The sequence below is a fragment of the Telmatherina bonti genome (assembly GCF_933228915.1).
Source record: "Telmatherina bonti genome assembly, chromosome: 18".
Classification (NCBI taxonomy): domain Eukaryota; kingdom Metazoa; phylum Chordata; class Actinopteri; order Atheriniformes; family Telmatherinidae; genus Telmatherina; species Telmatherina bonti.
Window position 1 is genome coordinate 14,801,925 of NC_136616.1, and position 25,019 is coordinate 14,826,943.

The window sequence follows — 25,019 nt, forward strand, 5'->3', positions numbered from 1 at the left end:
CAGTATGTAATCATCCCATGGGTCGCACCAGGATTTTTTTCAGCCATAACTTAGTAGTTGCTTGGTGACTACCACAATGAAGATCCAGCTATCCATCTATCTATCTGGGCTTGCTGAAGGAAGGAGATTATGGTGCCATCAACCCCAAATCCAAGAAGGTCAGACAACTGCAAAAATTCTGAGATGAAAATAAATTTAATCATTGCAGGTTTTTGCTGATTTCTTACTGTCGTTTTCTATGTTAGCCATTATGTGATTATTGGTAACTCGAGGCTGTGCTAATGAATTCCAATGTAGACAAATCAAGAGTTAAAATGGCTCATAACATCTTGAATTTTAATAAACCATTTTCATTCTCATAAGTATGTACTAGTTAACTACCCATTAGTTCCTGATTAATTTCTTTTTGTTTCCTTGGTAACTAACCAGTAGTCCCTCTATAAGATTGGACTGTATGTTCACCTGTAAGTACTGGCTAATTAACTATCACTGGTTCATTCCTGAACTGTTCCCGTGTAACTAAGCAAATTTTGTGTCCCTTGTGCCCAAAAAAAAAGAAAAAAAGAAAACAGGACCATATGGTTCCTACCAGGTCTTGAAATGAGGTAAATTTGACCTCAGATGAACAAGAATACTATGTCCTTTAAATCTCAGGATAATACCTTCAGACCCTGTAATTGCTCATCCATCTTCCAAAAAATAAACAAACACAAAAGTGTTGGTTAGCAAATATATTTTAATATATAATATTTATATTCATTTTAGCACAATGACAAAATGGCATAATTTCAGTTCAGTCTCTTAAATCATGACAAAAAACACATTTATGCTTCTGCCTTATATTCTGTTGCAGTCACTGCAAAACCATTCAGAAGTATGTCTTGCTCAGTGAGAGGGAAACCTCAGGAAAAGTCTCTAACAGCATTGAGCCTGTGGCAACCAGCAGGGTTATCATGGGAGCTGAATGTGAAAATACAGTAGATGTAATAACACTCATCACTCCATCATTAGGCTTAATGTCACACTTTCCAAAACTACACCTTTTTTATTGTCACAAGGACAGAACTGTATCACTTTATTGTCTCAAACCAAACTCAAATGTGTGGATGATACCAAACGTGCACATCTACATGAACACATCACACATCACTTTAAGACTGTTAAATATCAACGATTATGACCAACTGGATTGCCTCTACCTGCCACTCGTGACACCATATGAGAACTTTGTACTTTTTAACATAAAGGGAGAAGCAGATTAAGCGGAAAAAAAACAACCAAAAAAAAAACCACCCAATTGATTGACTCAAATCGGTGACGCACAGTGCAACTCAGATTCAACTGTTAGTAGATCAGTAAGCAAAATACAGAATATCAATCTAAAACCACACTGTGTTTTGGAACAGTCTGATGGAGTATCATTTCTTTATTTCTTTACTTTTCAAGTTCCATCTCTGCAAAAACTCTTCTAACCCACATGTCCTTCAATCCTACCTGAAAATAATAGATAGCTAGACACTTTAAATCATGCCAGAGTAATGTTTACAGCTTTAAAAGAACTCCAGTGCAGGTCACACCACTAGTCTCTTCAGAACAACTTCTGCACCTCAGAAAATCTCAGATCTAGCCACAAACATTACTCACAAATAAAATGTTCACATCACAGTTTACAACCATGCAAAGGCTTTTCACCCCACCTGTCTGCAGCTGACTCCAGTTGGCACTTTTACCTATGATGAAGATCTTGCTTTTCTTGTGCATGAAATGTAAACTTCACTCCTTACAATGAAAAAGAAACTTTAAACTTCTGCTGTGCACCTCAATAAAAATGTAAGCAACTTGGCTAAAAGGCTTGAGCACAAACAGGTTAGCCCAAACGTCACACTTTATCACTACTATTGAAAAGAAAAGTTAATGTTGCTGCACATCATCATTTCAAGTGATTGACCGGACATTCAGCATTCCAAACAACATATTTACCGTCCCACTACAGCATTCTTGTGCAAAGCCTGCCACATTCAAAGCAATACTCTGAAACTGGATGCAATCAAATTTAGTTTACGTATGTACAGCGGCAGCTGCAGACTTCACATCAGTATACACGACACGTGTCCCTCCCTAAAGCATAAACCTAGAAATTTTGCTCTGTTCACACTTTTTATTTCCTTTTAGGAGCTCCAAACCCCCAAACTATTCTTCACTACGTATGCTATCCAGCACTCATTTACTTTCTATTACTTCGTCCATGGATCCTTTAAGTGCTCATTAACACTTGTCCCAAAACATAAGCACAACAAATGGCAGAAACCCATCACAGCTCTTTGAGAAACTAAAAGATGCACAGAACTATCTGTAAATATATTCAAAAGATTATTACAATGGCCACGTCATTTGTACATGTAATGTTTGAGCAAAGAAATTTTTTAAAATGCCTGGCCAGCTAGCTAGTGAGCTAGTGTTAGCTCACTGGCTAGCTTGGTAGCTAGCTAGTGAGCTAACAAAAAAGGGGTAAATGTAGCTTCGTGCTCAATTACATGAAAAATCATTATCCTCATTTCAAGTTTACCGTTTTAGTTCTGACATTTCATTAGAATAGCTCTGCATTATTTATGGTGTTAAAGAAAATTGTACGACATATTGATCTAGTTTGGGTCCTTTATGCTTTTACAAGCTAACAAGAGCTAGCTAAATTTACTAGCATCTTGTTTACAGTTGCTTAACTTAATAGTTTACACACACCATTAATGTGGCTTATTGTTCTATATGATTTATTTACACATAAAATCGCGTTATGATTCTTTAAAATTCAAAATAAATGTTTTTTGTTCAGAATATTGATCAAATTGCTTTTTTCTTGGTGCAAGCACAACATGCTTTACACAAACAAAATGTCAAACAAGGAAATCTGTGACTGCTCTCATCTTTTGTCATGATTTGGAAACTCTATAAAAACAGCTTTACAAGCAGTGAACACGAAACCTCTGATCAAACACACCACAACATGTAATATGTTTCATATCATTTAAATACAATTAAATGAATATCTTTTTTTTCCCCCCTGTAAAAACCATCACCCAAAAATTAAAGAGAAAAACATAAATGAAAAGACATGAATAAGAACATTGTCGATACATGGTTTTTAACCCCTTGATTTGTTTCCAGTTAGTAAAACAAAATAATGACATGTAAAAACAACAATATATATAGGCATTAAATAAATTAATCAATTTAAAAACAAACACAGCAACATATATCCAAAATACATATCTACAACCAAATTCAATAAAAAAAGAAAAAAAAAGGAATAGAAGTAAACACAGTTTTACTAATAAGGGAAAATACTGAAGTTAATTTAGTTGACTGTTAGCATTCACATGCTAAAAATTTCCATGCCATGTCCCTTCGTAACATACTTCTACTCATGTATTTTCAAATTTTCACCATAAATATATTTGGTTGAAATTTCTGCAGCATTTATTAAGTTGATATGTTCTTTCCGAATATCCAAATTTGACATCACTTGTGGCTGATATGTTGATATATTATGTGCCAATGGCTACAGACCAAAAAGCTAGCGATGTCAAAAATAAGATATGCCCTGCGATGAAGTCAAATGGGCTGGACTAATCATGGGACTTGAATATAAATGAATAGGAAACACCAACTGAATATAAAGAAAGGTAGAAGAGGGAAATGGGTTCAGCTCAGCCGTATATTAATGCGGACAATGAATATACGCCCAAAACTTGACAACCTAAACCTTTACCAAGACAACATTTGGCAGCTAAAATTTTGCCAAAACTATTTTCAAGCTACTTATAAACTTCCACAGAGTTGCTAATGAAGAGTTTGAGTGAAAAAAAAATGATAATAAAAAAAAGGTCACATGTTCATACATATTTAAAATCACAAGCCACTATTTAAGAAGCATTTCAAATAAAAGAAAACAATACAATTTGCCGGCCCTTGCTGTTACTTTGTATGATAGTGGAAACACATGCAAAAATCTGCGCAGAATTGGTTTGTGTATTTGTTTAGTTAAAATAACAAAGCTCTTCACAGGAACTGGTAAGTACAAGTTCCTCTTTTAGGTCTGATCACATGTACACATTGGGAAAGACCATTACCCACAGGTCATAGCAGTAAGTACAACTGCCTCCCTCTGCGATAGATGCATTGGTCCCACTCTGCATTGAACTGGCTAAAGTTGTAGGAGGGCAGCCACCGCTTCACTTGGGGTCTGGCTTAGAGTGGACCAGTCTAACCACTACGTATGGAAAAAAAAAAACTGAAATATTTTGAAACTGTTACATTTAAAACGTATCAAACACATAAATTTTCTTTATTCACTAAATGACTCTGATAGACCCAACACAAATTTGTACCAAGGTAACTAGGAGGTTAAAGTAAGCGCAATGTCAAGGTCTGCTTCTAAGTAAAGCTCCTCCACATGATATTAGGAACCAAAAGGTGCTGTGCTCAAAACTAAACTGCCAAATTTACCCTGCCCAAATATTACGCATATGATATATAACAGTTTCAAAGTATTTACAGGGAAAATATTTCCAGTAAAACTCTAAAAAGCTTGATTTGGTCTTGATAAACTGGATGCTTTTGTTTGCAAAAGAGCAGAACAAGAAGTGTGCAGTAGAGCTGGTCTATAAAGTTTTCTTTCCCAATTTCGAGCACATCTATTTCCATTTTTGTTTGTTATTCCATCCAGCAAGCACATCATGCAAAATTCAAAGCAAGTACATCAGGATCTTCTCAAACACCCCTGTCACATTAAAAGAGCTCTGTTTTGGAAATCGGTGGTTTCTTGGGGGGAATCATTACTGTGCAGATTCTTCCTACAGAGGTAAATGCATAGGATACAAATCAGTCCAACATTACAATACATATTAAGCAAAATAAGGGGAACAAAAGATAGAAAAAAAGAAATGAAAGTATTAGTCATTGGCACTAGGGTGGGTGTGGAGCATAGTGGCAAAGAAGAAAAGACACAGGAAATGGCAGAGCGTGGGTCAATAACTAGTCATATACTAAAAGATTTTGATATAGTTGTCTTAGTTTTTAAATCCTACAGCTTTGAGGAGAACAAAGATAGGTGCAGAAACAAACCAGACATTCTGTACACACCGACACTGAAGTCCTTAGCAAATCTCAAGATGAAAGTAGCACCACTCACTTTAAAACAATATAAGTGAGAGCCGCTTTGATTGACTTGATGTGTGTGCTGGCACTTGTATCCGTTTCACACACCATCTCTCACAGTTGTGAACAATTTTTGGGGTTAACGCAAATTCTGCTAAGGCTTCGTTGCGGGGTGTAAAGATACACAGTGTTCAATAGAGCAGGTATAGTTTAGTTTCAACAGTCTTGCTAGCGTTTGCGTTGGTACATGGCAGGAATGGCATAGTCAGTTTATGAGCCGTTGTGTGCAATAGTGATCATTGTCACAATTATGTACAGTTGTTAAACAATGCAGTTATATATCACATGCACTTTGACTTTTTCTTTTTTTTTCTTCTAACCAGAGGCCATAGTTTTTTTTTCATTACATTGGTCAGTTTTTTCTGTGCAACAAATGAAATGGCAACAAAACTGTTGAATTCTGTCTTTTGTTATTTTATGTATCACACAATAACGATAGTAAATATGATATGCAATACACTCTCTCAAAATAGACTTCTGTATTCTCTAGGGCAGTCTAATCTGCCTTCTCACAGATACTAAATCTCTTGAAATGAGCTAAAACTTTGTTTCCAATACTGCACATACAGTGGAAATTGTCTGCTAGAGCTAGTTTTCTCAGAGTATAAACTGCAGGCAATTATTATATTTTTGCTGTATTTTTTGTAATATATTATTTGTATATTTACATCTCTGACTAGCTCCTACAAATAACTTTCCAGAACTGGTCCCCACGATGAAAACAACCCACAAATCTGGAATTTCCTCAGAAGACAAATAAATGCTGTAAGCTTTTCAAAGTAAATATTGTATTTAAATTCTTGCAATATGCTGAAGGCAAATATTGGCTTTTATGGTCTTTTTGGGATGAAAATCATCTTTAAATACAGTATATTCCTTTAAAATACCAGACTTTTTTTTGCTCTTGAAATATTACATAATAATCTCTGTAAGAGTAAAGGGAACACACACAAAACTTCTGAGGAACAGACACATTGTTTAAATTTGATCTTAAAGTTGAGCTTTGAATACAGTGACTTTGTGAGAATCTGTATTTTTATTGAATGATTGGTGTACTGTTTTCTTTGTTTGAAGAGAAGACTACTGCTAGCAGAGGTTATGTTTGCTTAACTAGCCCCTGTTAGCAGGGGCTTATTTTGCTTAGCTAACTGCTGTTAGCAGAGGGTTAGTATTAGCGTAGCTAACTGCTGTTAGCTAAGCAAAATAAGCCCCTGCTTCCTGCCAGATGTGAATTTATCATTAAAACTTCCAGTCACATTACAAACACAAAGCTGGATATTTAAAGTTAGCCGCACATTAAAACACACCCTCACAGAAATTACACAATACATTAAAAGTAAGATTTAATTTCTTTTTTTTTTTTTTTTTTTATCAGATTCTAACTTTAGATGTACCTTTTTTTTTTTTTTTTTTTCAACTGTTTTGGTCAGATTTACTTACTTACATATTTTAGATTCGGTTTATGGTCAGAAAGTAGTTTAATAATCTTTTGAACACTAGTTTTGAGATTTTGGCTATTTTGCACAAATAGATAAATTAAAATAACAAAATAAGACAAAACTAAACCAAAGACCAACAAACTTTTTGACTTTTGTTTGTCACAGTTACATGTCGTTGCTCATACAGTGTGTATACAACTAAATGACATCTATTGTCTATCAGTTTTTTCCGAAAATATGCTATTCCATTTTGTTTTGCTTGGAGACAGGGTATATAGTTTCTGCTTCTTCATGGGTAGATGTAGCCTTGCATTAACTTAATCTTGAATGACTCAGAAACGCATAATAGATAAACTTATCCTGAACTGACCCACTCAGTGTCTGATTCGGGGGGGTAGACTTTGGCTCTTTTAATCACGCACATACTTTGTTGGTCCATCTCCAGATTTATAATGTCCTTTCTTGTCCCCTGTAGCTCTTCATTTCCCTTGAGCTTGGGAAGAAGCCATGTCGTTATGATCGTATTGGTTGATGGTGGCTGGCTGCATGGTCCTCTGGCAGGGTGTGTGATACCTGCGGAGTGAAGTTGGTAAGGTAGGGGAGGTGGGGCAGTTAGATGTGTTTGTCTGTGTGAGGGTGCAGTGTGGTTGTGGTATGGAGACTGACAAGGTTGGTTGGGAATGGTTGGTTGGTGGATTTGAGTGCCAGAAGTGGTGAAATCAAGGTGCAACAATCGGGGCAGGGGGTATTGACCTCACACTTTTTTAGGGGGAGGGGCCAACTTAATGATCTCATCTTCCGAGGGCTGGCGGATGATGTCTTTTGATTTCCACGTGAAATGCGTTGGGGAAGTGGAGAGGAAGAGAAAGAGAAATGTAATGAGAAACCAGTAACAATATTTAATATACATTTATAAGACAGCATACAACATCCATTTCTAGCATTTTTGCCTTCCACTCTGTGATTCTGGTACCATACCACTCTTGCATTAGACGGTTGTTTTTGTTTCTTTACCAAGCTTGCTTCTTTTCCCTTTGTCAGCATGTAACAAAAGCTGTGAGGAATGAGTTTATTGTTTAAATGTAAATATATATATGTATATATATATATATATATATATGTGTGTGTGTGTGTGTGTGTGTGTGTGTGTGCTGGTATTAAAAGGCAATCACTTTAAATATAGAAAAAAACAAGACCAGCTGATTTGGAATCATTTGCTGATTTATGTACAGCCTGGAATTAAACAAATTCAACTGAGTCAATTAGCTTATTTATCTATTTAATACTACCTTCTAATCAGCCTTGTTCTGTATATATAGACCATCTGTTAAATGTGGACATAATGCAAATGGCACTTGTGTAGCTGGATCTTAGTGCAGGATCTGGCATCCAGATTTTGGACAGAAACTGCCCTCTTGGCATGCTGTCCTTTTTGTTGGTGTCATTTTTAAAAACACAATAGATCCCAGGACAAATATGGTCTGCAATCTGATAAATTAAGGCCTAGGTTGTAACAAATAGACCCAAAATGGGTAACTGCATGAATGGTAAACCACAGAATACACTTGTATACAGCTATACAGGTGAACTCAACGCTTATCTGAAGAGAATGTCTTTCTTTAGCCACAAGAGGACAGCAAATTACCACATTTGCTAGACCAGTCCCTTATCCTGTTACCCAACTCCTCTCCTTGTGCCTTAACCTCTTCCACTAAAGTAGAATCCATCAGAGCCACCATTTTTTAACAATCACAAGTTAAATGTTTGAGACAATTGCAGCATCCAGCCACTGTTTTATTGGACCGACTGCCTTTTTTCTGCCATATAAGCTTAAAAAGATGTTTGCAATAACATGTATATCTGATGTTGAATTCAATTCACAATTCTTCGCCAATGGAAAATAAAATACCCTAACAGATCGGTCTGTTTCTGGATTACAGGCAGCAGGACAAAGAAGAGAGGAGCAGAGGAGGCATAACTAGATAAATCAAGTGAGATTAGGTGAGCCAATTAAAGTTAGGTACTAGCAGCATCTCTTTGACTTGAATTAACCTTTGTGCATGTTGGGCATAAAAACTCAGACTTTGTTACCTTTATATTTCTTAGCAGAGGGGATGCGTGTGAGCTTGGTGTCAATCTCGTCGTCCTCAGAGATTTTGAGCACAGTGGTGCGATACTCGATCACCCTCGTCAGCAGGTCCGGTCGTCGTGAGATTTCGAAGATATGCTCGATGTACGACAGGTTGTCTGCACCATAAGAGAGATAGACTTACAGGCTGAACTAGAATAGGATATGTCATGTTTCGGGAAAATAAAGCTTAAACTAAAACTTAAACTATGTGATTTAATTTGTGCCTCCTACCTTGTGCCAGCTTGTCGTTCTTCTCCAGGTAGCTGAACCACTCCTTGGAGGAGGTGATGTTGTTGCTCTGGTCCTCGGGGATATCTTCCTTGCAGGCCGATTTGAGCTGCTCCAAATCCTCGTTGGTGATGTTTTCAGACAAGTCGCTGAGCAGAGAGCTGTACTCCGCCATGGTCTGATAAAAAACAGAGACGCAAGAGTGGATTTTAGTAATAATGATGTTTAAATTGATGGGATAAAGAAAAGTCCAGTGACTGAAAACATCCCGATGTTGCTGAGCTGCTCAGTGAGCCACAGCCCACCTACTTCCCAGACTCCACAGTGGAAAACTGTGGGCAAGCTTAGCTAATGACAATAGCATACTGAGAATGTGGGATGGAAAAGCACAGAGTCACAGAAATTTCTTCTTTTTCTGAGCTCACTTGATGATGCTTTCTTTTATTAAATAAAGCCAATGGAGTGAGTCTGAAACTGGTGTTATACATCATGCGATGTCAGTGGTCTCTTTTAAACACATCAGCATCCATGGACATTAACAAGCATCTTCAAAATAGACTTAAACCAAGAACAACATGAGCCAATAAACAGGAATAACAGACAATTAAAATGGCTTTTTAATCATATCTATATACCTTTGTGGCTCTCCGTCTCCCTCTGGTGGATTAATTGAATTTCTGCACAGCATTGAACAATTCCTCGGCCTTTGAAAAGCCTTTTGCGATGAACTGTTGCACGAAGTACAACGTCAGCAGTGTTATGTCTGCATCCTCAAGCCACATAAAGTCATCTTGTCATAACTTAAAAAAAAAAAAGACTCTTTCTAGTAAGTTATGTTAGAGCTCTCAAATCTTTAATTTTTCTCCATATCTGCTTGAATAATTGACTTTAGAAAGAACAATTTAACCTCTTTATCACCAGCAGATGGTGAAGTGTACAACTGGATCGCAGGTGACCAGGTGGTAATAAAGAGGTTAAACCACTTTAACTGTCTGTAAAAGTGTGTGGCAGATGTGTTCATGCAAAGCGACCTCAAGTGATAAGTGATCAACTAACCATAGCAACTAACCTAACACATTATGCATGCCTTGTGGGTGGGAGGAAGCTGGAGCACCCAGAGAGAACCTACGCATATACGAGGAGAACATGCAAACTCCATACAGAAAGGCCATTGCTTAAACCTCCACTCCCAGCCTGGACTCGAACCAGCAACCTTCTTTGCTGTGAGGCTGCAGTGCTAAGCACTATGCCGATCTGACCTGAACTATCAGCATTTGTTCAAAGTGTCAGCAGCACGCAGTGGTTAGAAATCAGGCTATCATTAAGCAACGATTCTTTACAAGCTTGAAAGGTGAAGGTTCTCTTCATCACCACTGAGTATTTTTCTGTGTGGTTTGAAAGTAGCTTTTCAGAAGCAGGCAGCTGGTGAAAAGAGAAAAACAAAAAGCCCACAGTGGATTGGAGCAAGAAAAACAGAGTGATTCAGACGTGTTGTGAAGCTGTCTGCTCTGTTCAGCTGTGTCAGTTTGGAAGAAGCAAAGAAAGTACATCACGAGGTAAAGTGAGTTTTTACAGTTCAAATCATAGCTCATTTCATGCTTACGAACACATCTGAATCAAGCTATTCACACAAATCATGATTGCCTAACTGTAGACGAGATGTTATGAACAGTGTGAAGCAAAGTTTGAGCACAAATCTGAGCTGATTCATGACAGGATGCTTTTGACGTTTGGTCTCTGGATTAGACAAAATAAATCAAATTACTACCAATTTTAGAATTAAATGACATATTCCCAGTGAATATCAGTATAGAGACCAGGTTTTAGGAGTCTGGAGCTGGAGGATTTATACCGTAGCTTCTTCTTTTGTTTAATGTCTAGTCGTTTCAGATTGGAAGAAATTAATTTCAAAGCTTAGATCAGTATAAAAAAAAATAAAGCATTTGACATATTTTTACAGCTTAATTAAACACCCCCCCAAATACCAAACCAAATACCAAATACCAAAGGAAAATTAAGGGCTTATGTGATAAAAGGACAAGGGAGGCATGTAAGTTTTAAATCAGGATATTACGTTTTTTCAAATGAGACCTTCTGCTTACTGAATTCACAATTTTACCATGGTTCTTTATATTGCAAAGGTTTCGAGAGTAAACCTGTAAACCTCATCATCTTCACATAGATGTCTCTTGTATTTGATGTCATAGATGAGTTTGCACTTTAAAAAAAACTCAGGTACCTTTTAGTCAAGATGCAATTTTATATTTTTAATCTTTTTTCTCAGTCTGTTGCCTAAAGACTTGTCTTTATAAAGGACTAAAAAAATAATTGGTTTCCAACTATTTCAGCCTTTTAATTAAGGATGACATGTGCTGCAAATGCAACATCTGTTCACTGTTTATTTACAATGATTTGTTAGATGAGGACTGAAGATGTTAGCACCGTTATAGTTTGTCACAGGTGCTCATTTCTGTCATTTGTCACCTTAGAATTGGACGAGGATTTAATTTCGGTCACCATGAACCTGTACGTAGGGGTCAGAAAACAAATAAGACAAAAAAAAAAAAAAGGCATTTTTTCCCTCCACATCTGGATGGAAACAAATCAACTAATCAAAGGGTTTTCTGTGGTGTTTACCAAAGTACCGATAGGGTACCTCTATCCTCAGATCTTCACGAGGTATCGCGCTAACTTCATGGAAACAGTTGCATTTGAACTGGAAAGGGTCTCGTTGAGAAAAACTTCAACAACACCGGAGATTGATACAAGCTGCAGCCTGAACACATCTCAGTTATTTACTCTCCATCAGCTTCTTGATTTGAATAAGCATTTTGAACACACATCAACCCCAACCGTCCCCACCCCCTTCCCGATTCCCTGGCATGCATGCAGCTGGCGAGTGGCTGCCGCTGTTTGCCATGCATCATGGGCACTGGCACAGTACTCTGTCTGCCTCTGATCCCCTCAGTCTCGTCACAGATAAACACGGTGTACAGAAAGCCCAGAAGAGCACTGTGGTGAGTGCTGTGACCTATATAACAGAGCTGTGTGTGTTACCTGCTCTGGCCACCAGGGGGCCCCCTTTGCTGCAAAGCATTAGACATTTATTTTTCAAATAAAGTATTAACTCCTCTTTTTGTGGCTGTAGTATCTTTACTAAATTATTTTCTCCCAGACATAAAGATCCACTCATTCATAAAAAAAAGTGTTTTTTTTTGATGCAGTAATACAAAAGAAATCAGCTGCTAACATTCACTAAATGCTGTTCAGACTGCCCAAGTCGCTGATTTAGAGTCAGATTTGTTTGGCTTTTCTTTAGTGGCTAATGATAACATTTGGTTTGGTCCAGACAACCTCAGCCTCAGGGCGAAAGCACAATGATGATGGAGCACTTTTACTATCTGTGTGTGTGTGTGTGTGAGAGAGAGAGAGAGAGTGAGAGAGAGAGAGAGAGAGAGAGAGCGCGAAAGAATGAATGTGTGTTATTTCAGTCTTAAATGTCACTTTCATGTCCTCTGTAACAAAATCAACTTGGTCAATCAACACAAAGGTCTGCTTTGCACAGAACAACAACTTGCACCTCAGTTCTGCCCCATGTATGTGTGTGTGTGTGTGTGTGAGTGTGTGTGTGTGTGTGTCCTTTGGATTGTGCATGTGCTAGTGCACTGTAGCGGTCTTGGTAAGAGCCTGACAGAAAGAATGATTGTGTGTGTGTGTGTGTGTGTGTTGGTCCCTAAACCTCTTCTCTTGACCCAGGTTGCTCTGACTGCTCTCTGCTTTGCACCACAATGGACTGGCACTGCTTTGGTGTACTTTTAAGAGAGAAGGAAAAAAACCAACAACAATAGATGGAGTGGCTACGTTTAGTGTTTTTATCCTCCAGCATCCTTCACATTCCTTAGTCTCTCCTCTAACTCTTTCTCAACCATGCACTTATTAGGGTGCATTCACATCAGGATAGTCTGCTAGACCCGGTCCGATTGGGGACTCGGCTCAGTTGTAGGGAGGTGTATCCATTCAGACAGAGATTACGTTCACGCTGCACTTTGGTCAAACGGGCCAAACCTTTACAATAAGATATCCCTATTCCAACCAAAGGTGGCGCTGCACTAGTACTAAGCAAAAGAGAGACAAAGACCCGCATGAAGAAGAAAACTCTGTTGCGAGTTAAACATGGAGACGAAACTATTGCTGTTTTGGGATTTTTATTTTGTTTTATGCAAGTATATAGAACAACTAAGTAAGTATATGAACAACAGATGAGACAGAGGACCCTTAACGCCATCGCTATGTATTTACCCACAGTGCAATGTTATGTCAAATGCAGTGACTTTTTTTTGTAGTCCGCTTGAAATGGGCCGAGACCTCAATTTGTAGCGGACCGAGTCGGCTTCTTTGGTCTAAATCAAAATTCTTTTGGCGCATTCACATTTCCCCAAACAAAGCGGACTTTCCCAGCAAATGGACTCGGATTCTAATAAAAAAGGCTGAACTTTAAACATACTTTAGTTGGGAAGCAAGCAGCTTCATCTTTATCTGGTTCTTCCCTAAATTGTCTTTTTTTGCTTTCAACTATAACCCTATGAAGAATTTCCCAGAAGCTTGTTATTACTCATCTGTTTTGCTTGAAGTTCCTTGAAAAATATTCTGTTTTGAGTAACATTACTTATTCATTTGAGATGTTCTCTTCATAAATTTTCTACACAAAAAATAGATTTGGATCATAAGTGAGACCTGGTTTGGTGAGTAATAAGATGCATCTTAACAGATGAAAATGACCAATGCAGAAATTTAAAAGAAAATTGTGATCCATTACGGATAAAAGAGGAATAAAAGAAGGGTAAAAGTAAAACAAATAAATTATGGAGACAAATAAAGATACCAGTGATGATAAAAAGGGTTATATCTGATCATGTTTTCAGTATCACACTAAGATGCCGAATGAAAAACTAGATTTAGCCATGTTTCCACTGACAGCAACACGGCTTGACTAATCAACAAATTTCATCCCACCACCACTACGGTGGGCAATGGTTTAATGGTTTACAAGGAGATATAAACCTTGTTTTACATTGATTCTCTTCCTTAAACTTAAATCACTTCTCAGCTTGTCAATCCAATCAATGTTTATTTGACAGTCAGTAAACCACCAGAGAGTGCTCTGCCAATGTCAAGCTAATCTTGTCGATGGTGAGGGTCTGTTACCAGTTCTATTACACTATTAAAATAAAGTCCACTTTTTTTGTTTTTAAATATTATGACATATTTAAAAGTGTAAAGGTTTGGCCATGATAAATAGCTACACATCTGGTGAAAATCAAGCACACAAGATCAACACAAAATACTCATTCTAACTGTCAAGCACAATGGTGGAGGAATGATGATGTGGGCTCGAAACAGGACCTCGATATTTAAAGTTAATAAGTGAATCATAAACTCCTCTGTATACCAAAGTATTCTAAAGTATACTGCTTGACAGCCAATGCGTGGCTGAAATTGGGGAAATGCAGCTAGAAAATTATGCCAAACACAGCAGTAATTATACACCAGAATGACTTATAAATACAAGAATCCAAGTGCTGAAATAAATTCAAAGTCTGGACTTTAACCCGACCGAAATGATGTAGTGTGACTTTCAGAAAGCTGTGAATAAATCGAAACCCACAAACCTCAATGAGCTGAAATAACACGGCAAAGATAAATATCCAAAAAATCCATTTTTAATTATTTTCATAGCCCCAATTCATGACAAACTATTCTCAATTCCCCTTTAAAGATTAATCAAATTCAGTCCAAATATATATCACAATAAATCATATTCATCGTTATTCATATTAGTCCACTTCATTAAAATTATGATCATGAAACCATTTTGATAAAACACTGCCTTGCTGAGGATTCAAAGCATAATCCAGTTTTCTCAATACAATTTCCTATTCTCAACATGCATGAGGCGACAGTGGAGAGGAAAAACTCTTTTTTAACACACAGAAACTTCCAGCAGGACCAGACTCAGGATGTTTGGACATCTGCCTCAACAACAGAGGACATGAAAGAGGATTAGCAAGCACCATAACACAGCAACAAGCCCAAATACTGAAACATGAGGCATATTTAGTTTTTCCTACATTTCTCAAGAAAAACAAGAAAAAAGTATTACATGTTTTTTTAAATCATCCATCTGAGGTGTTATTTACAACTTTAGACCTCATAAGGGCCAAACGATTATTTAAATTTACTGCACATGCAGTTACAAGGAAGCTACAAGGACAATAACAACTTACACAACAATTTTAAAACTATTTTTAATTTCACAGTTGATTTTAAGAAGCCCTAAGTCTCATAAAATGAGCTAAATAAGAAACTAAAGTGCAACAATTATGAGAAAGGCAAACATTTTGAAAAAAATATAGTGCCATACAAAAGGGTACCAGTACCTCCTTGGCAACACTCAGGCTTGCTGTTGCCTGACAACAGATTTTAATAATAATACATGTCTATATATAGAGTACTTTTTCAGGCTACATTACGTGATGTTTTTTAAAGCAGTCATTACAGTAAAACTTTCACGACTTAACACATCCATGCAAAGCTGGAATATTTGTGAATTATAATAACGTGGATGTCTAAGTAATGTTTGATAGAGATGAGATGGTAAATAATGAAACCAACATTGTTAAGCTGAGACTTTTTCTCTACATGGAGGGACGACTTCAGCAATAAAATGAAATAACTCTGGAAGAAATGTTCATATTTAAAATGATCTGCATAATTGTGGTCACATACTAAGGAAAAGTGTCTGTGAAATCCCCTCAAAGTAAACTCCCCCATCCTCCCTGGTCTCTTTGGGACGAGCCTGACACTGCTCCCATACATAGAGACCCACTGTGCTTCACATTCTCATGAACACAAACATGCTTTTGTCTGCTTGCTCCTCTGTCTCGGCTGCCTGTGTGTGTGTGTGTGTGTGTGTGTGTGTGTGTGTCAGAGTGTGTGTGTGTGAAAGAGACACAGCAAAAGAAAGACTTGTCACTCAAATTATCGTTGCTGACTGAAACAGTCGACTCAGCTTACTCACTTTATAAGACTTCATTTGAAAAAAATGTGAGGTAGCTTAAAGTGAAAGGTTTCTGTTTTTGTTTTAAAGTATAAAATGAACAGTGAGACTGATAAAAAAAAGCGGGTGGAGAGAAATATTTTCTTTGTATGCAGGCTGTTTGACAATATCCACATATTATATTTATAATGAAAGTCTCAGTTCTATAAATAAAACCCTGTTGTATTCAATATCGAGAGAATAAATATGGAAGTTTCTTAGTGCCAAAACATTTCAGATGACAAAAAAGTTTTTTTTTTTTTTAAATCAATCTCTAATTTGTGAAACAGTCACCAATCCATCTCTTTTTGTGTTTTTTTTCTCCGGGAGGAGTGTAAAATAACATGTTCCAATGACGTGGATTTTAAAGCTTTACAGCTTATGTGCTCAGCAAGATCTGGCACACAACTAAGAGACCAGTTCAGTCAATGCCAGTAGTAGATGTGTGACTCCATACTACTTTTTATTTATCTCCTTTATTTCACAAGGAAAGTCCCATTGAGATTTAAAACCTCTTTTCCAAGGGAGTCCTAGCCAAGAGGCAGCAAAAAGTACTTACAAAAAGTTTGGGATATTCAGCTTTTTGTACATCAGAACCTAAGTTGTATTGTTTCCTTTTTCAGGTAAATTTTCTTAAATTTTCTCTAAACTTTTGAATTCACATGTACAACTGTTCAGTATTTCAGAAGAAATGCCCAACACACTTTTCTCTAACAAGGTGATGAACTGTAAACGGAACAAAGGAAGTATCTGAATCATTAACCAACCACTAAATATTCTGCTTCGGTGACAACTTGCATTTAAAAAGTCCTCTTTATCATATTGTTACATGGAGCAGGTGATGTAAGCGCCAATTGTGTTGTGTTCGATTTGTACTTAGAAGTCGGATTTTCCGAGTCCCCAGTCAGAAAAAAACGTAAAATCCCTCTATAGTTGGAAATCCGACTGGGGAGGTGGAAGCAGACCCACCTAAACCTTGTAAATATTGCAGCCCAATAAAACATGTCTGAATGAAACAAGAGTAAACATACATTTATGTCTAAATGTAGTGGTTTAACTGTACATAAGTCAGAGTTAAAGGTAGTGCTTTGTAACTTCCATGCAGAGATTAAGTTTACAAAACCCATGCATGTACAAAACAACATATAAAAGTATAGGATGTCATCTCTCTGCTGATATCGGGAACTGTTGCTAACATGTTAGTCTTTGGAGTCTCAAGCAAAACAAAAGGGATCCTGACGGCGTCCATGTTGGTTTTCCATCTTTGTCAATGTAAACGATCTTGATTATGACATCATTCCCATTTCTGCCATCCAACCTTCAAGTCAAATCGAACGCAGAATTGTTTTCTCCCTCTGTCACTGTAGGCCATTGCTTGCAACCAAGCAAAATGTTGTGATTGCTGTAGCAAGACAGGGTCAAACCAACCTTCTATTCATTGCTTTCCACCAGTAGACTACATTCCCAGAAACCTATCCTCAAGACATTTGTCCCAGTCTGCCTTTAGGGACCATTGACTCTGCTTTCCATTGATGGGATGTATGAGATATGGTGGGACTGCCTGTGTGGGGGAGGGGGAATTGAGCATAGTGGGAAAACAATGCTTTTAGTCGCTGGTGACACAGTGTGATTGCAAGTTTAACTTGGGTGGTGGCTTTTATGTGACTGTCTGTTGCCTACTTCTAGGAACCCAACTATCCTTCTTTCAGTGGTTGCACAGAGGGGGTCATACTCAGAGTAACCATATCCTGTCTTAAGGTTTTTTTTTTTCCAGTATTGTACTTTGCATTTAGGTTTGTGTGTCTGCATTCACCCAAATGGTGCTGCACACTGAAATAAATTAATAAAGCCAGACAGTTCAGTGATGATAAGGTCACAGTCCTTCTTATCCCACATGCAGACATTCAAGGCTGAAGGACGATGCAAAGCCACTAAATTCAGCTGAGCTTTCAAAGTCTGCCTGTTTTGTTTGAATGTGTATGTGTGTGGTGATTAGCTTGCCACATTGCTGTAACTTAACAATAAAGATAAAATAAATACACAGTTCTATTTTAAGCTACAAAGAAGGTCAAAGTAGTCAAGCTTCACATTACAAATTGACTTTTTCTTTGGTTTTAATAAAAAAAAAGAAGTATTTATCTCATGAAAACTCTCTTCTTGGTGTTTGCAGTTTTAATACTTTTCACCAATTCAGTAATTTGGTTGTTATTACACTCCCACAAATCTCTGCGTAAGTAAAAGCCAAATGGTCTTTTCTACTCAATGACAAAAACTGTTATCACCCCCACTCCCATTACCCCCCATGCTCTACTGCTTTACACTATGCAATCAGGTCACAGCCCTCTGTTCTCTCTCCATTTTCATGTCTTTTTCTTCTCATTTCCTCTGTATCCATCTCAATGTCGGACTGCAAGCCGATTAACAAATGTGCAACAAAAAGCAAACAATGAGAGTACAGGCAGCGTGGTATTCATGATCAGTGTAAACATAGAAACAGTGGATCTATATTTTCAAAAAAATAAAAACAGTCCTTAAGGCAGATATGGGGAACAGATGGAGGCGACCTTGGTCACAGAACTGTGACGAGCTCCGCTGAGCAGTTGTGCACTCACACAAATCAAATATACAATTTCATTTTCCAAAATTTGCCTCATATTTCACTCTTTTTCTTTCAATTCTCACTTGCGGCAAAACTAAACCTGCTGAGTGTTTTTTGTTATTGAGGCACAAAGGCACATGCACGCTCACTTGTGTATGTACACCACAACCAAAACTCCATTCACACTCCACTCTAATAATGTTGCCATGGAGACCAGGCCTGGCTTTGCCTTAAGGCCTAGAGATTGTTACCTAGCAACAGGGCAGAGACCCCCCCCCACCACCCAATTTATCTCACTTTCCACCTTTCCACTAATATATATATATATATATATATATATATATATATATATATATATATATATATATGTATATATATATATATATATATATATATATATATATATATATATATATATATATGTATATATATATATGTATATATATATATATATATATATATATATATATATATATATGAACTTAGATGACTGACATATGAAAAACACAACTGTTTACAAAGTCATAAGTTATATGATTGGTTTTGTGTGTGGATGTGAGTGTGTGTTTTTGTGTGGGGGGTGGGAGACCACATGATCTCCTGATTTTCATGTGATCAATAAAAATGCTCCCATACAACTTGAGCACACTGTTCATCTTCGTTTTTAATCAAAAGATGCATAAATAACTAAATATTCTTCTTCAACCCCCGTCACTCTGGCAAACAACACTGGAGAAGTCTTTACATTTTACCATAGCAACCAAAACCACCAGCATAGCTGCTCAAAAATCTCCTCTACTGGAATGAGACAGACTCTTCTCTACTGTTCTTTACCCAATACATCCAAACTGTGTGTCTGGCTTTCCTTTGCCATCTCTTTGTTTCCTTTGTTTCCCATTCTCTGCCCCCTCACACATGATTTGCCTTTCCGCTGTTAGTCTTCACTCATCTTTCTCAAGCTGCTCAATTTTGTAGCTGCTTGAATTTATATCTGTTGCAGCTTGAACTGCTTCTAAAGGACTGATACTTCTCATATTTTAAAAATACTTTTCATATGCAAAGACATAAAACAGATGTGTATATGGACCTATTTAATTGTAAAAAAAAAAAAAAAAAAAAAAATTCTACTGAAAAAGATGGCTGGAAATTTTCCATGTACAGAAAAAACATGTAGGCATGTAGCTCTGAGATGAAAACAGCCTCACTAATGATTTGTGTTTGTACAGATTCACTGCCAGCGGAGACAATAATTAGATTTCACATCATTCACCTGAATGATGTTGCTGAAATAGCTACCACTAGGCTAGTAGCTGTGTTGCTAAGCGATAGGCTGTATGCTAGCTACTAAGGATGCTAGTATGGGTGTAGCTAGCTAACATCAGCACATTACTATCTAGATGTTATGGCATAAAAAAGAAAGAAGGAAAAAAATGTCAACTTTTGAAAGACATTTGAAAAAAAAAACTCAAAAGTCTTTATTTTCACCAAAATTTACCAATAAAAGTGGAGGCCAACAATCTTTAGAATGCTTAGCACTAGCTTAATACAAACTAAAATCTCCTATGAGTTTTACTCGGTTAGGCAAGAAGCTTAATCTTGTTCATTGACTCTTTAATGCATAGTGATCATTAATGTGAACACTTAGCCAAAAAGCTGTTCTTGTATTTTCATAGACGAAAATCGGACATGTGTGAAGTAGCCATGTCATGAGACATTAGTGAATCATCCATTAACCTGTCCCTCACTATAGAATAAATAAATAAATAAATGTGTTACAGAAAATGATCACTGTCATTACAAAGTTTTGGTCAGCAGTAAAAAGAAACAAAAATAATACAGCGGCTGTAGCTGAGGAGGAAGAGCAGTCGTCTTTCAATCTGAAAATAAGGAGATTGATTCCAGGCTTCCCCTGACTATGTGTCAAAGTGTCTTTGGGCAAGTCGCTGAACCCCTAAGTTGCCCCCTGATGTGCCTATCGGAGTATGAGTGTTTAAGTTGCTTTTGATAAAAGCATCTGCTAGATGACTGTAAAAGAAAATAGATCTTTTATAACATTTATATCAAGCAAATTTATAAAGCACTTTACAACAGCAGCTACTGAGCAAAGTGCTGGTGTCATAAACAGGATGACATATTATTCTATTGATATTTTTATAGGATAGATGAAAGTAAATAAGTTACATCACAAAAATCTGCATTGATTTCTACCTATCGCGTTATCTGTCCTAAAACATCCCAGCTTTTGTTCCAAAAATTAAGTATGTGATGTAATCATTTTCTAATTGTAGGGATGTTACTTAAAAGCTGTGTGAGTGGTCTGAAATTTCTTTTGGTTTGTCTTATTCTCTTCTTTCTTACTTTCTTAGTGCATTGCTGAACCGCCACCCTCTCAGTGTATATCTTGCAGGAGCAGCAGGAGGTGTGGGATGATGGAGTGGGAGGCAGAGGAGTTCATAGTTTCAAGTTGCACTAAATGTCCGCCTTCAAAATCTACCTCTCAGGTCAGAAAGTCTTTCCCTTCCATATATTACAGATAGAAATTTGCATCGCTGAGCAAAATTAATTGTGTTTTCTTTCAGCTGTTTCACTTCAGCCCACATAATGAGCTGTTTTTCTCCACATTTGTGCTCACTAATTCAAAAACCCACTACAAAAATATAAATAAATAAGAGAAGATTTAAGCTAAATGAATGTAGGACTGATTGTGAAATAATCTTCAAAGAGCTTCAACTGCTGTTGGCTGTTAAAATCTTGCTATTTTACTGCTGTTGAATGAAGCAGAGCTTCATCTACTGAAGGATGCTGTGAACTACTGACCACAGTTTAAACAGTTGCTGAAAACATCTTAAAGATAACTGCTTTTAATCTGACTCAGTCCAACATGACTACATTTCATTAAAATTTAGCTAAAAGAAGAAAGACGACAGACAGTCTAGTTCTGCCTCATTTGTCTTCCTTTTGTTCTTTTCTTTTAATCATTCCTTCCCTGTTTAGCTCCTAGTTTGGTGCTATACTAATAAAGGCCTTTGTCAGAACTGTCCATAATGTTACACTTCAGTACTAAAGTGACCAGGCCATTTTGTTTATCAATAACAGTAGAGGTCAACCCTCTTTAGTATGCTTAGCACTAGCCCACACTCCATAACAGTCCACCCTACATCTAGTCCAACTGGTACTAAAGGTTGAGGTCTCTTTATGATTGTAGGTGTGTGTAAGGTTGCCATTGTTAAGTCCACTCTGAGTTTCCATAAAACTTTAAGCTTGTTCGGCTCTCATAAAGGGCTACTATAAAGTTTAGATCCTAATTAATTTCAGTTCAAACAATGTTTAGAAAGGATTTTGTTGCTGGAGTAAAGAGAACCCAGTGAATTCAGTGTTACCGTTATTACTTTTTACTACCGAAGCTGCCGGATTGTGTGTTGACAGAAGGTTGAAGTACATTTAGAATTTAGGTAGTAGCTGCAAAATAATGCAACATCATTGAAAACTGCACCTTTCATGAGTATTTCTTTGTGCAAATCCGAGCAGAATCTGACCGACTCTTGAGCAGCATTCAGACATTGATTAGCACCGCAGTGCCAAAGTCAACCGGTCTGGTCAACCGGCTCCCTGCAGGTTTCCAGTAAAATATCAGACAACAAACAGACGACCCCCTGCAAACAGAAACCGATGTGAGGGAAGCAGAGTCCAGTCACCACAGGGATTGACTAACTGTCACCACACATTGTCGTGTAACAGCCTTGTCCTCTGTTGCTACATCCCAGCATCCTCCTGTGCTAGAGAATGACACCATGCTGTTAGCATGCAGCTGTGCCTCCCTTTTCATTTTTACTGACCAAGTTGGGAGGAAGTTCTCTGTCTGTGCTTATCTTGGCTCTGTTCAGCCTCTGGATGTCATACAGTTGTTGCGAACCACCCCCTGCAATGAGATTATCTCAAAAAACAGCCAAAATCAAACTCAATAATGCCATAGAATCTGTTGCCCTGACTAAGTGGATCTTATATAAACCATTATTAATATGGGTATTTTTGTGTTTTCCATGTAACATCATAGTTTCTTTCACTTCTTATCTATATGATTCCTAAATAGAAAGTGTCGGAAATGACTGAAGTTGGTGTCGATTTGAATGGACAAAGTATGTTTTTCTAGAAACTCCAACTATGGTAAATGCCAGTTCAGTTGAAACAGCAAGGCGTGTCTTTTGAGTCTGGTTTCACTTTGCAATGCACGGCAAGCTACCTAAAACACAAGTTACCATGACTACACACACCTTTTTTTTTTCTTATAAATCAATTTGGTTCCAAGGAAATTTTTGATAATTGGAACATTACATTGTGCCAAGCTCAAAGCTGTTTGTTTATAGCAGAAACACTTAAATCCAGACATTTAAATGTCCCACTGAAAGCCACAGGTGGGTTTTATGTCTGACCACAATCGATCATTGTGTTTATTGACTGATTTTCTGGTTTCACTCCCATTGTCTGGCATGGACTGGCAACCTGTCCAGGGTGTACACTGCATCTCACTGAATGATTGCTGGGATAGGCTACAGTTTCCTACGGCTAAATTGGATGGATGGACTTCCACTGCTTGATTGCTTATGTCCAAACTGTTTCCACAGAAAATTTTCCAGATATTTGAACCAAGCCACATCTAAGACTTCCGAGATCTTGTAATGGATTATCGGGATTTTGTGTCCATGTACACCATATTTTCAGATGTCTTTGCTTATCCGCAGAAGTGTATAAAGTAGAAGTAGATAGTAGAACTCCTGTCCGGCCACTCTTTCCAACCAGTCACTAAAACAGGTGAACTTAATTAGCTCAGCTCCACTGCAAGATAGATGAGCCTATTAGTGAAAACACCAGTTCTGAATGCATCGGTAGATCCAAAAACATGGCAGGACTTCTTTATTTTTACTTCTACTTTATACAACTCTTCTCAGCTGCCTTTACATGCATATGAGCTTAAGTGACATCCCATCCATAGGGTTTAATATGATGTTGAACAACTCTTTGAAGTTACAACAGCTTCCACTTTTCTGGCAAAGCTTTCTACAAGGTTTAGCAGAGTGTTTTTCTTTTTATCATTCTTCAGGAAACATACTGGTGAGGTCAGACACTGATGTTGAACAAGAAGACCTGGCTCGCAGGCTCCACTTTAATTCACCTAATGGTGTTCTGTTGAGATCAGAGGTCACAGGACCCTGTACAGGCCAGCCCAGTTCTTCTACAACAAACTCTCTCGTCCATATCTTTATGGACTTGTTTTGTGTCCTGGTGTGCAGCCATGTTGTTGCAATGAAGGAACTGCCCCCAAACGGTTCCTGTAAAAGGTAGGAATATGGAATTGTCCAAAATCTTGAACTCAGGGTACAATCCTACCTCCTAAAGAATAACCCCACAACATAAGTCCCACTTCATTGGCACAATGCAGTTTGCCAGATGGAGATTTGTCACTTCAGAGAACACGTTCCCACTGCTCTAGAGTCCAGTGGTGATGGGTTTCACACTACAGCATCTGAAGCAGCCATTGAAACCCAACCAAAAAGCTTTCTAAGCACCGTTGAGGAGCTAATCTGAAGACAAAATGAAGTTCAAAAGGTCTGTAGCGATTGAAAGTTGGCATCATCAGCATCTGCTGACTCTGCTCTGTCATTTTACATGGCTACATAATAATAAACCAATAAGCTGCTGTTCTCAGTTGCTTCAGGTTTGTTATAATACCTCTTACAGTTGACGGTGGAGTGTGTAGTGGCAAGGAAATTTCCTTGGGTTTAATGCATTGATAGCATTATATCACGGTACAACTGTGGACTTCAGAGCTCCTCAGAGCAACCCCTCTTTCACAAATGTTTGTAGAGGCGATCTGCATGCCTAGGTGCTTGGTTTTATATAACTGTGGCTCTGGAGGTGACCACAACACCAAGATTTGGATGGATCAGTGAATCATTATGGCAAAATAATGTAACGGATGGGTTTTCTTTTTCACAGAATCTAGTGGAAGGACAATTAAAAGTGATTTCACACGAATACCCTGCAGGATGCTGGATGAATCAACTTCCTCCTTCTCACTAAATCTTAATTCAACACTCACTTGTTCAATCTGCTGTATTTCAACTGAATTTAATGGTTTCATCTGACTCCTGTATTAGTTTATCTTCAGTTTTAAACCATTACTGAGACTGATTTGTTACTTTAAGCTACAATGACAATAAACTAAAGTGGAAATTTCATAATAAAGCATAACTACAGGACTCAATTCAGTTGGGGGTTGCAACATTTACCCAAAGTTTGTTTTCACACTGCGCT

At 37.5% G+C, this 25,019-nt stretch overlaps 1 protein-coding gene across 1 annotated transcript in view; it reads right to left on the reverse strand.

The window, feature by feature from the left end:
• Window positions 1-802: 802 nt before the first annotated feature.
• Window positions 803-25,019, reverse strand: part of pea15 (proliferation and apoptosis adaptor protein 15) — a 64,902-nt gene continuing 40,685 nt past the window's right edge. Inside the window, exons 2-4 of the mRNA XM_079257309.1 lie at window positions 9,016-9,190; window positions 8,745-8,900; window positions 803-7,472 (exon numbers count right to left, since the gene is read on the reverse strand). Coding sequence (XP_079113435.1) covers window positions 7,408-7,472; window positions 8,745-8,900; window positions 9,016-9,187 — 393 coding nt within the window. The 5' untranslated portion in view covers window positions 9,188-9,190 and the 3' untranslated portion in view covers window positions 803-7,407. The remainder of the gene's footprint in view (window positions 7,473-8,744; window positions 8,901-9,015; window positions 9,191-25,019) is intronic.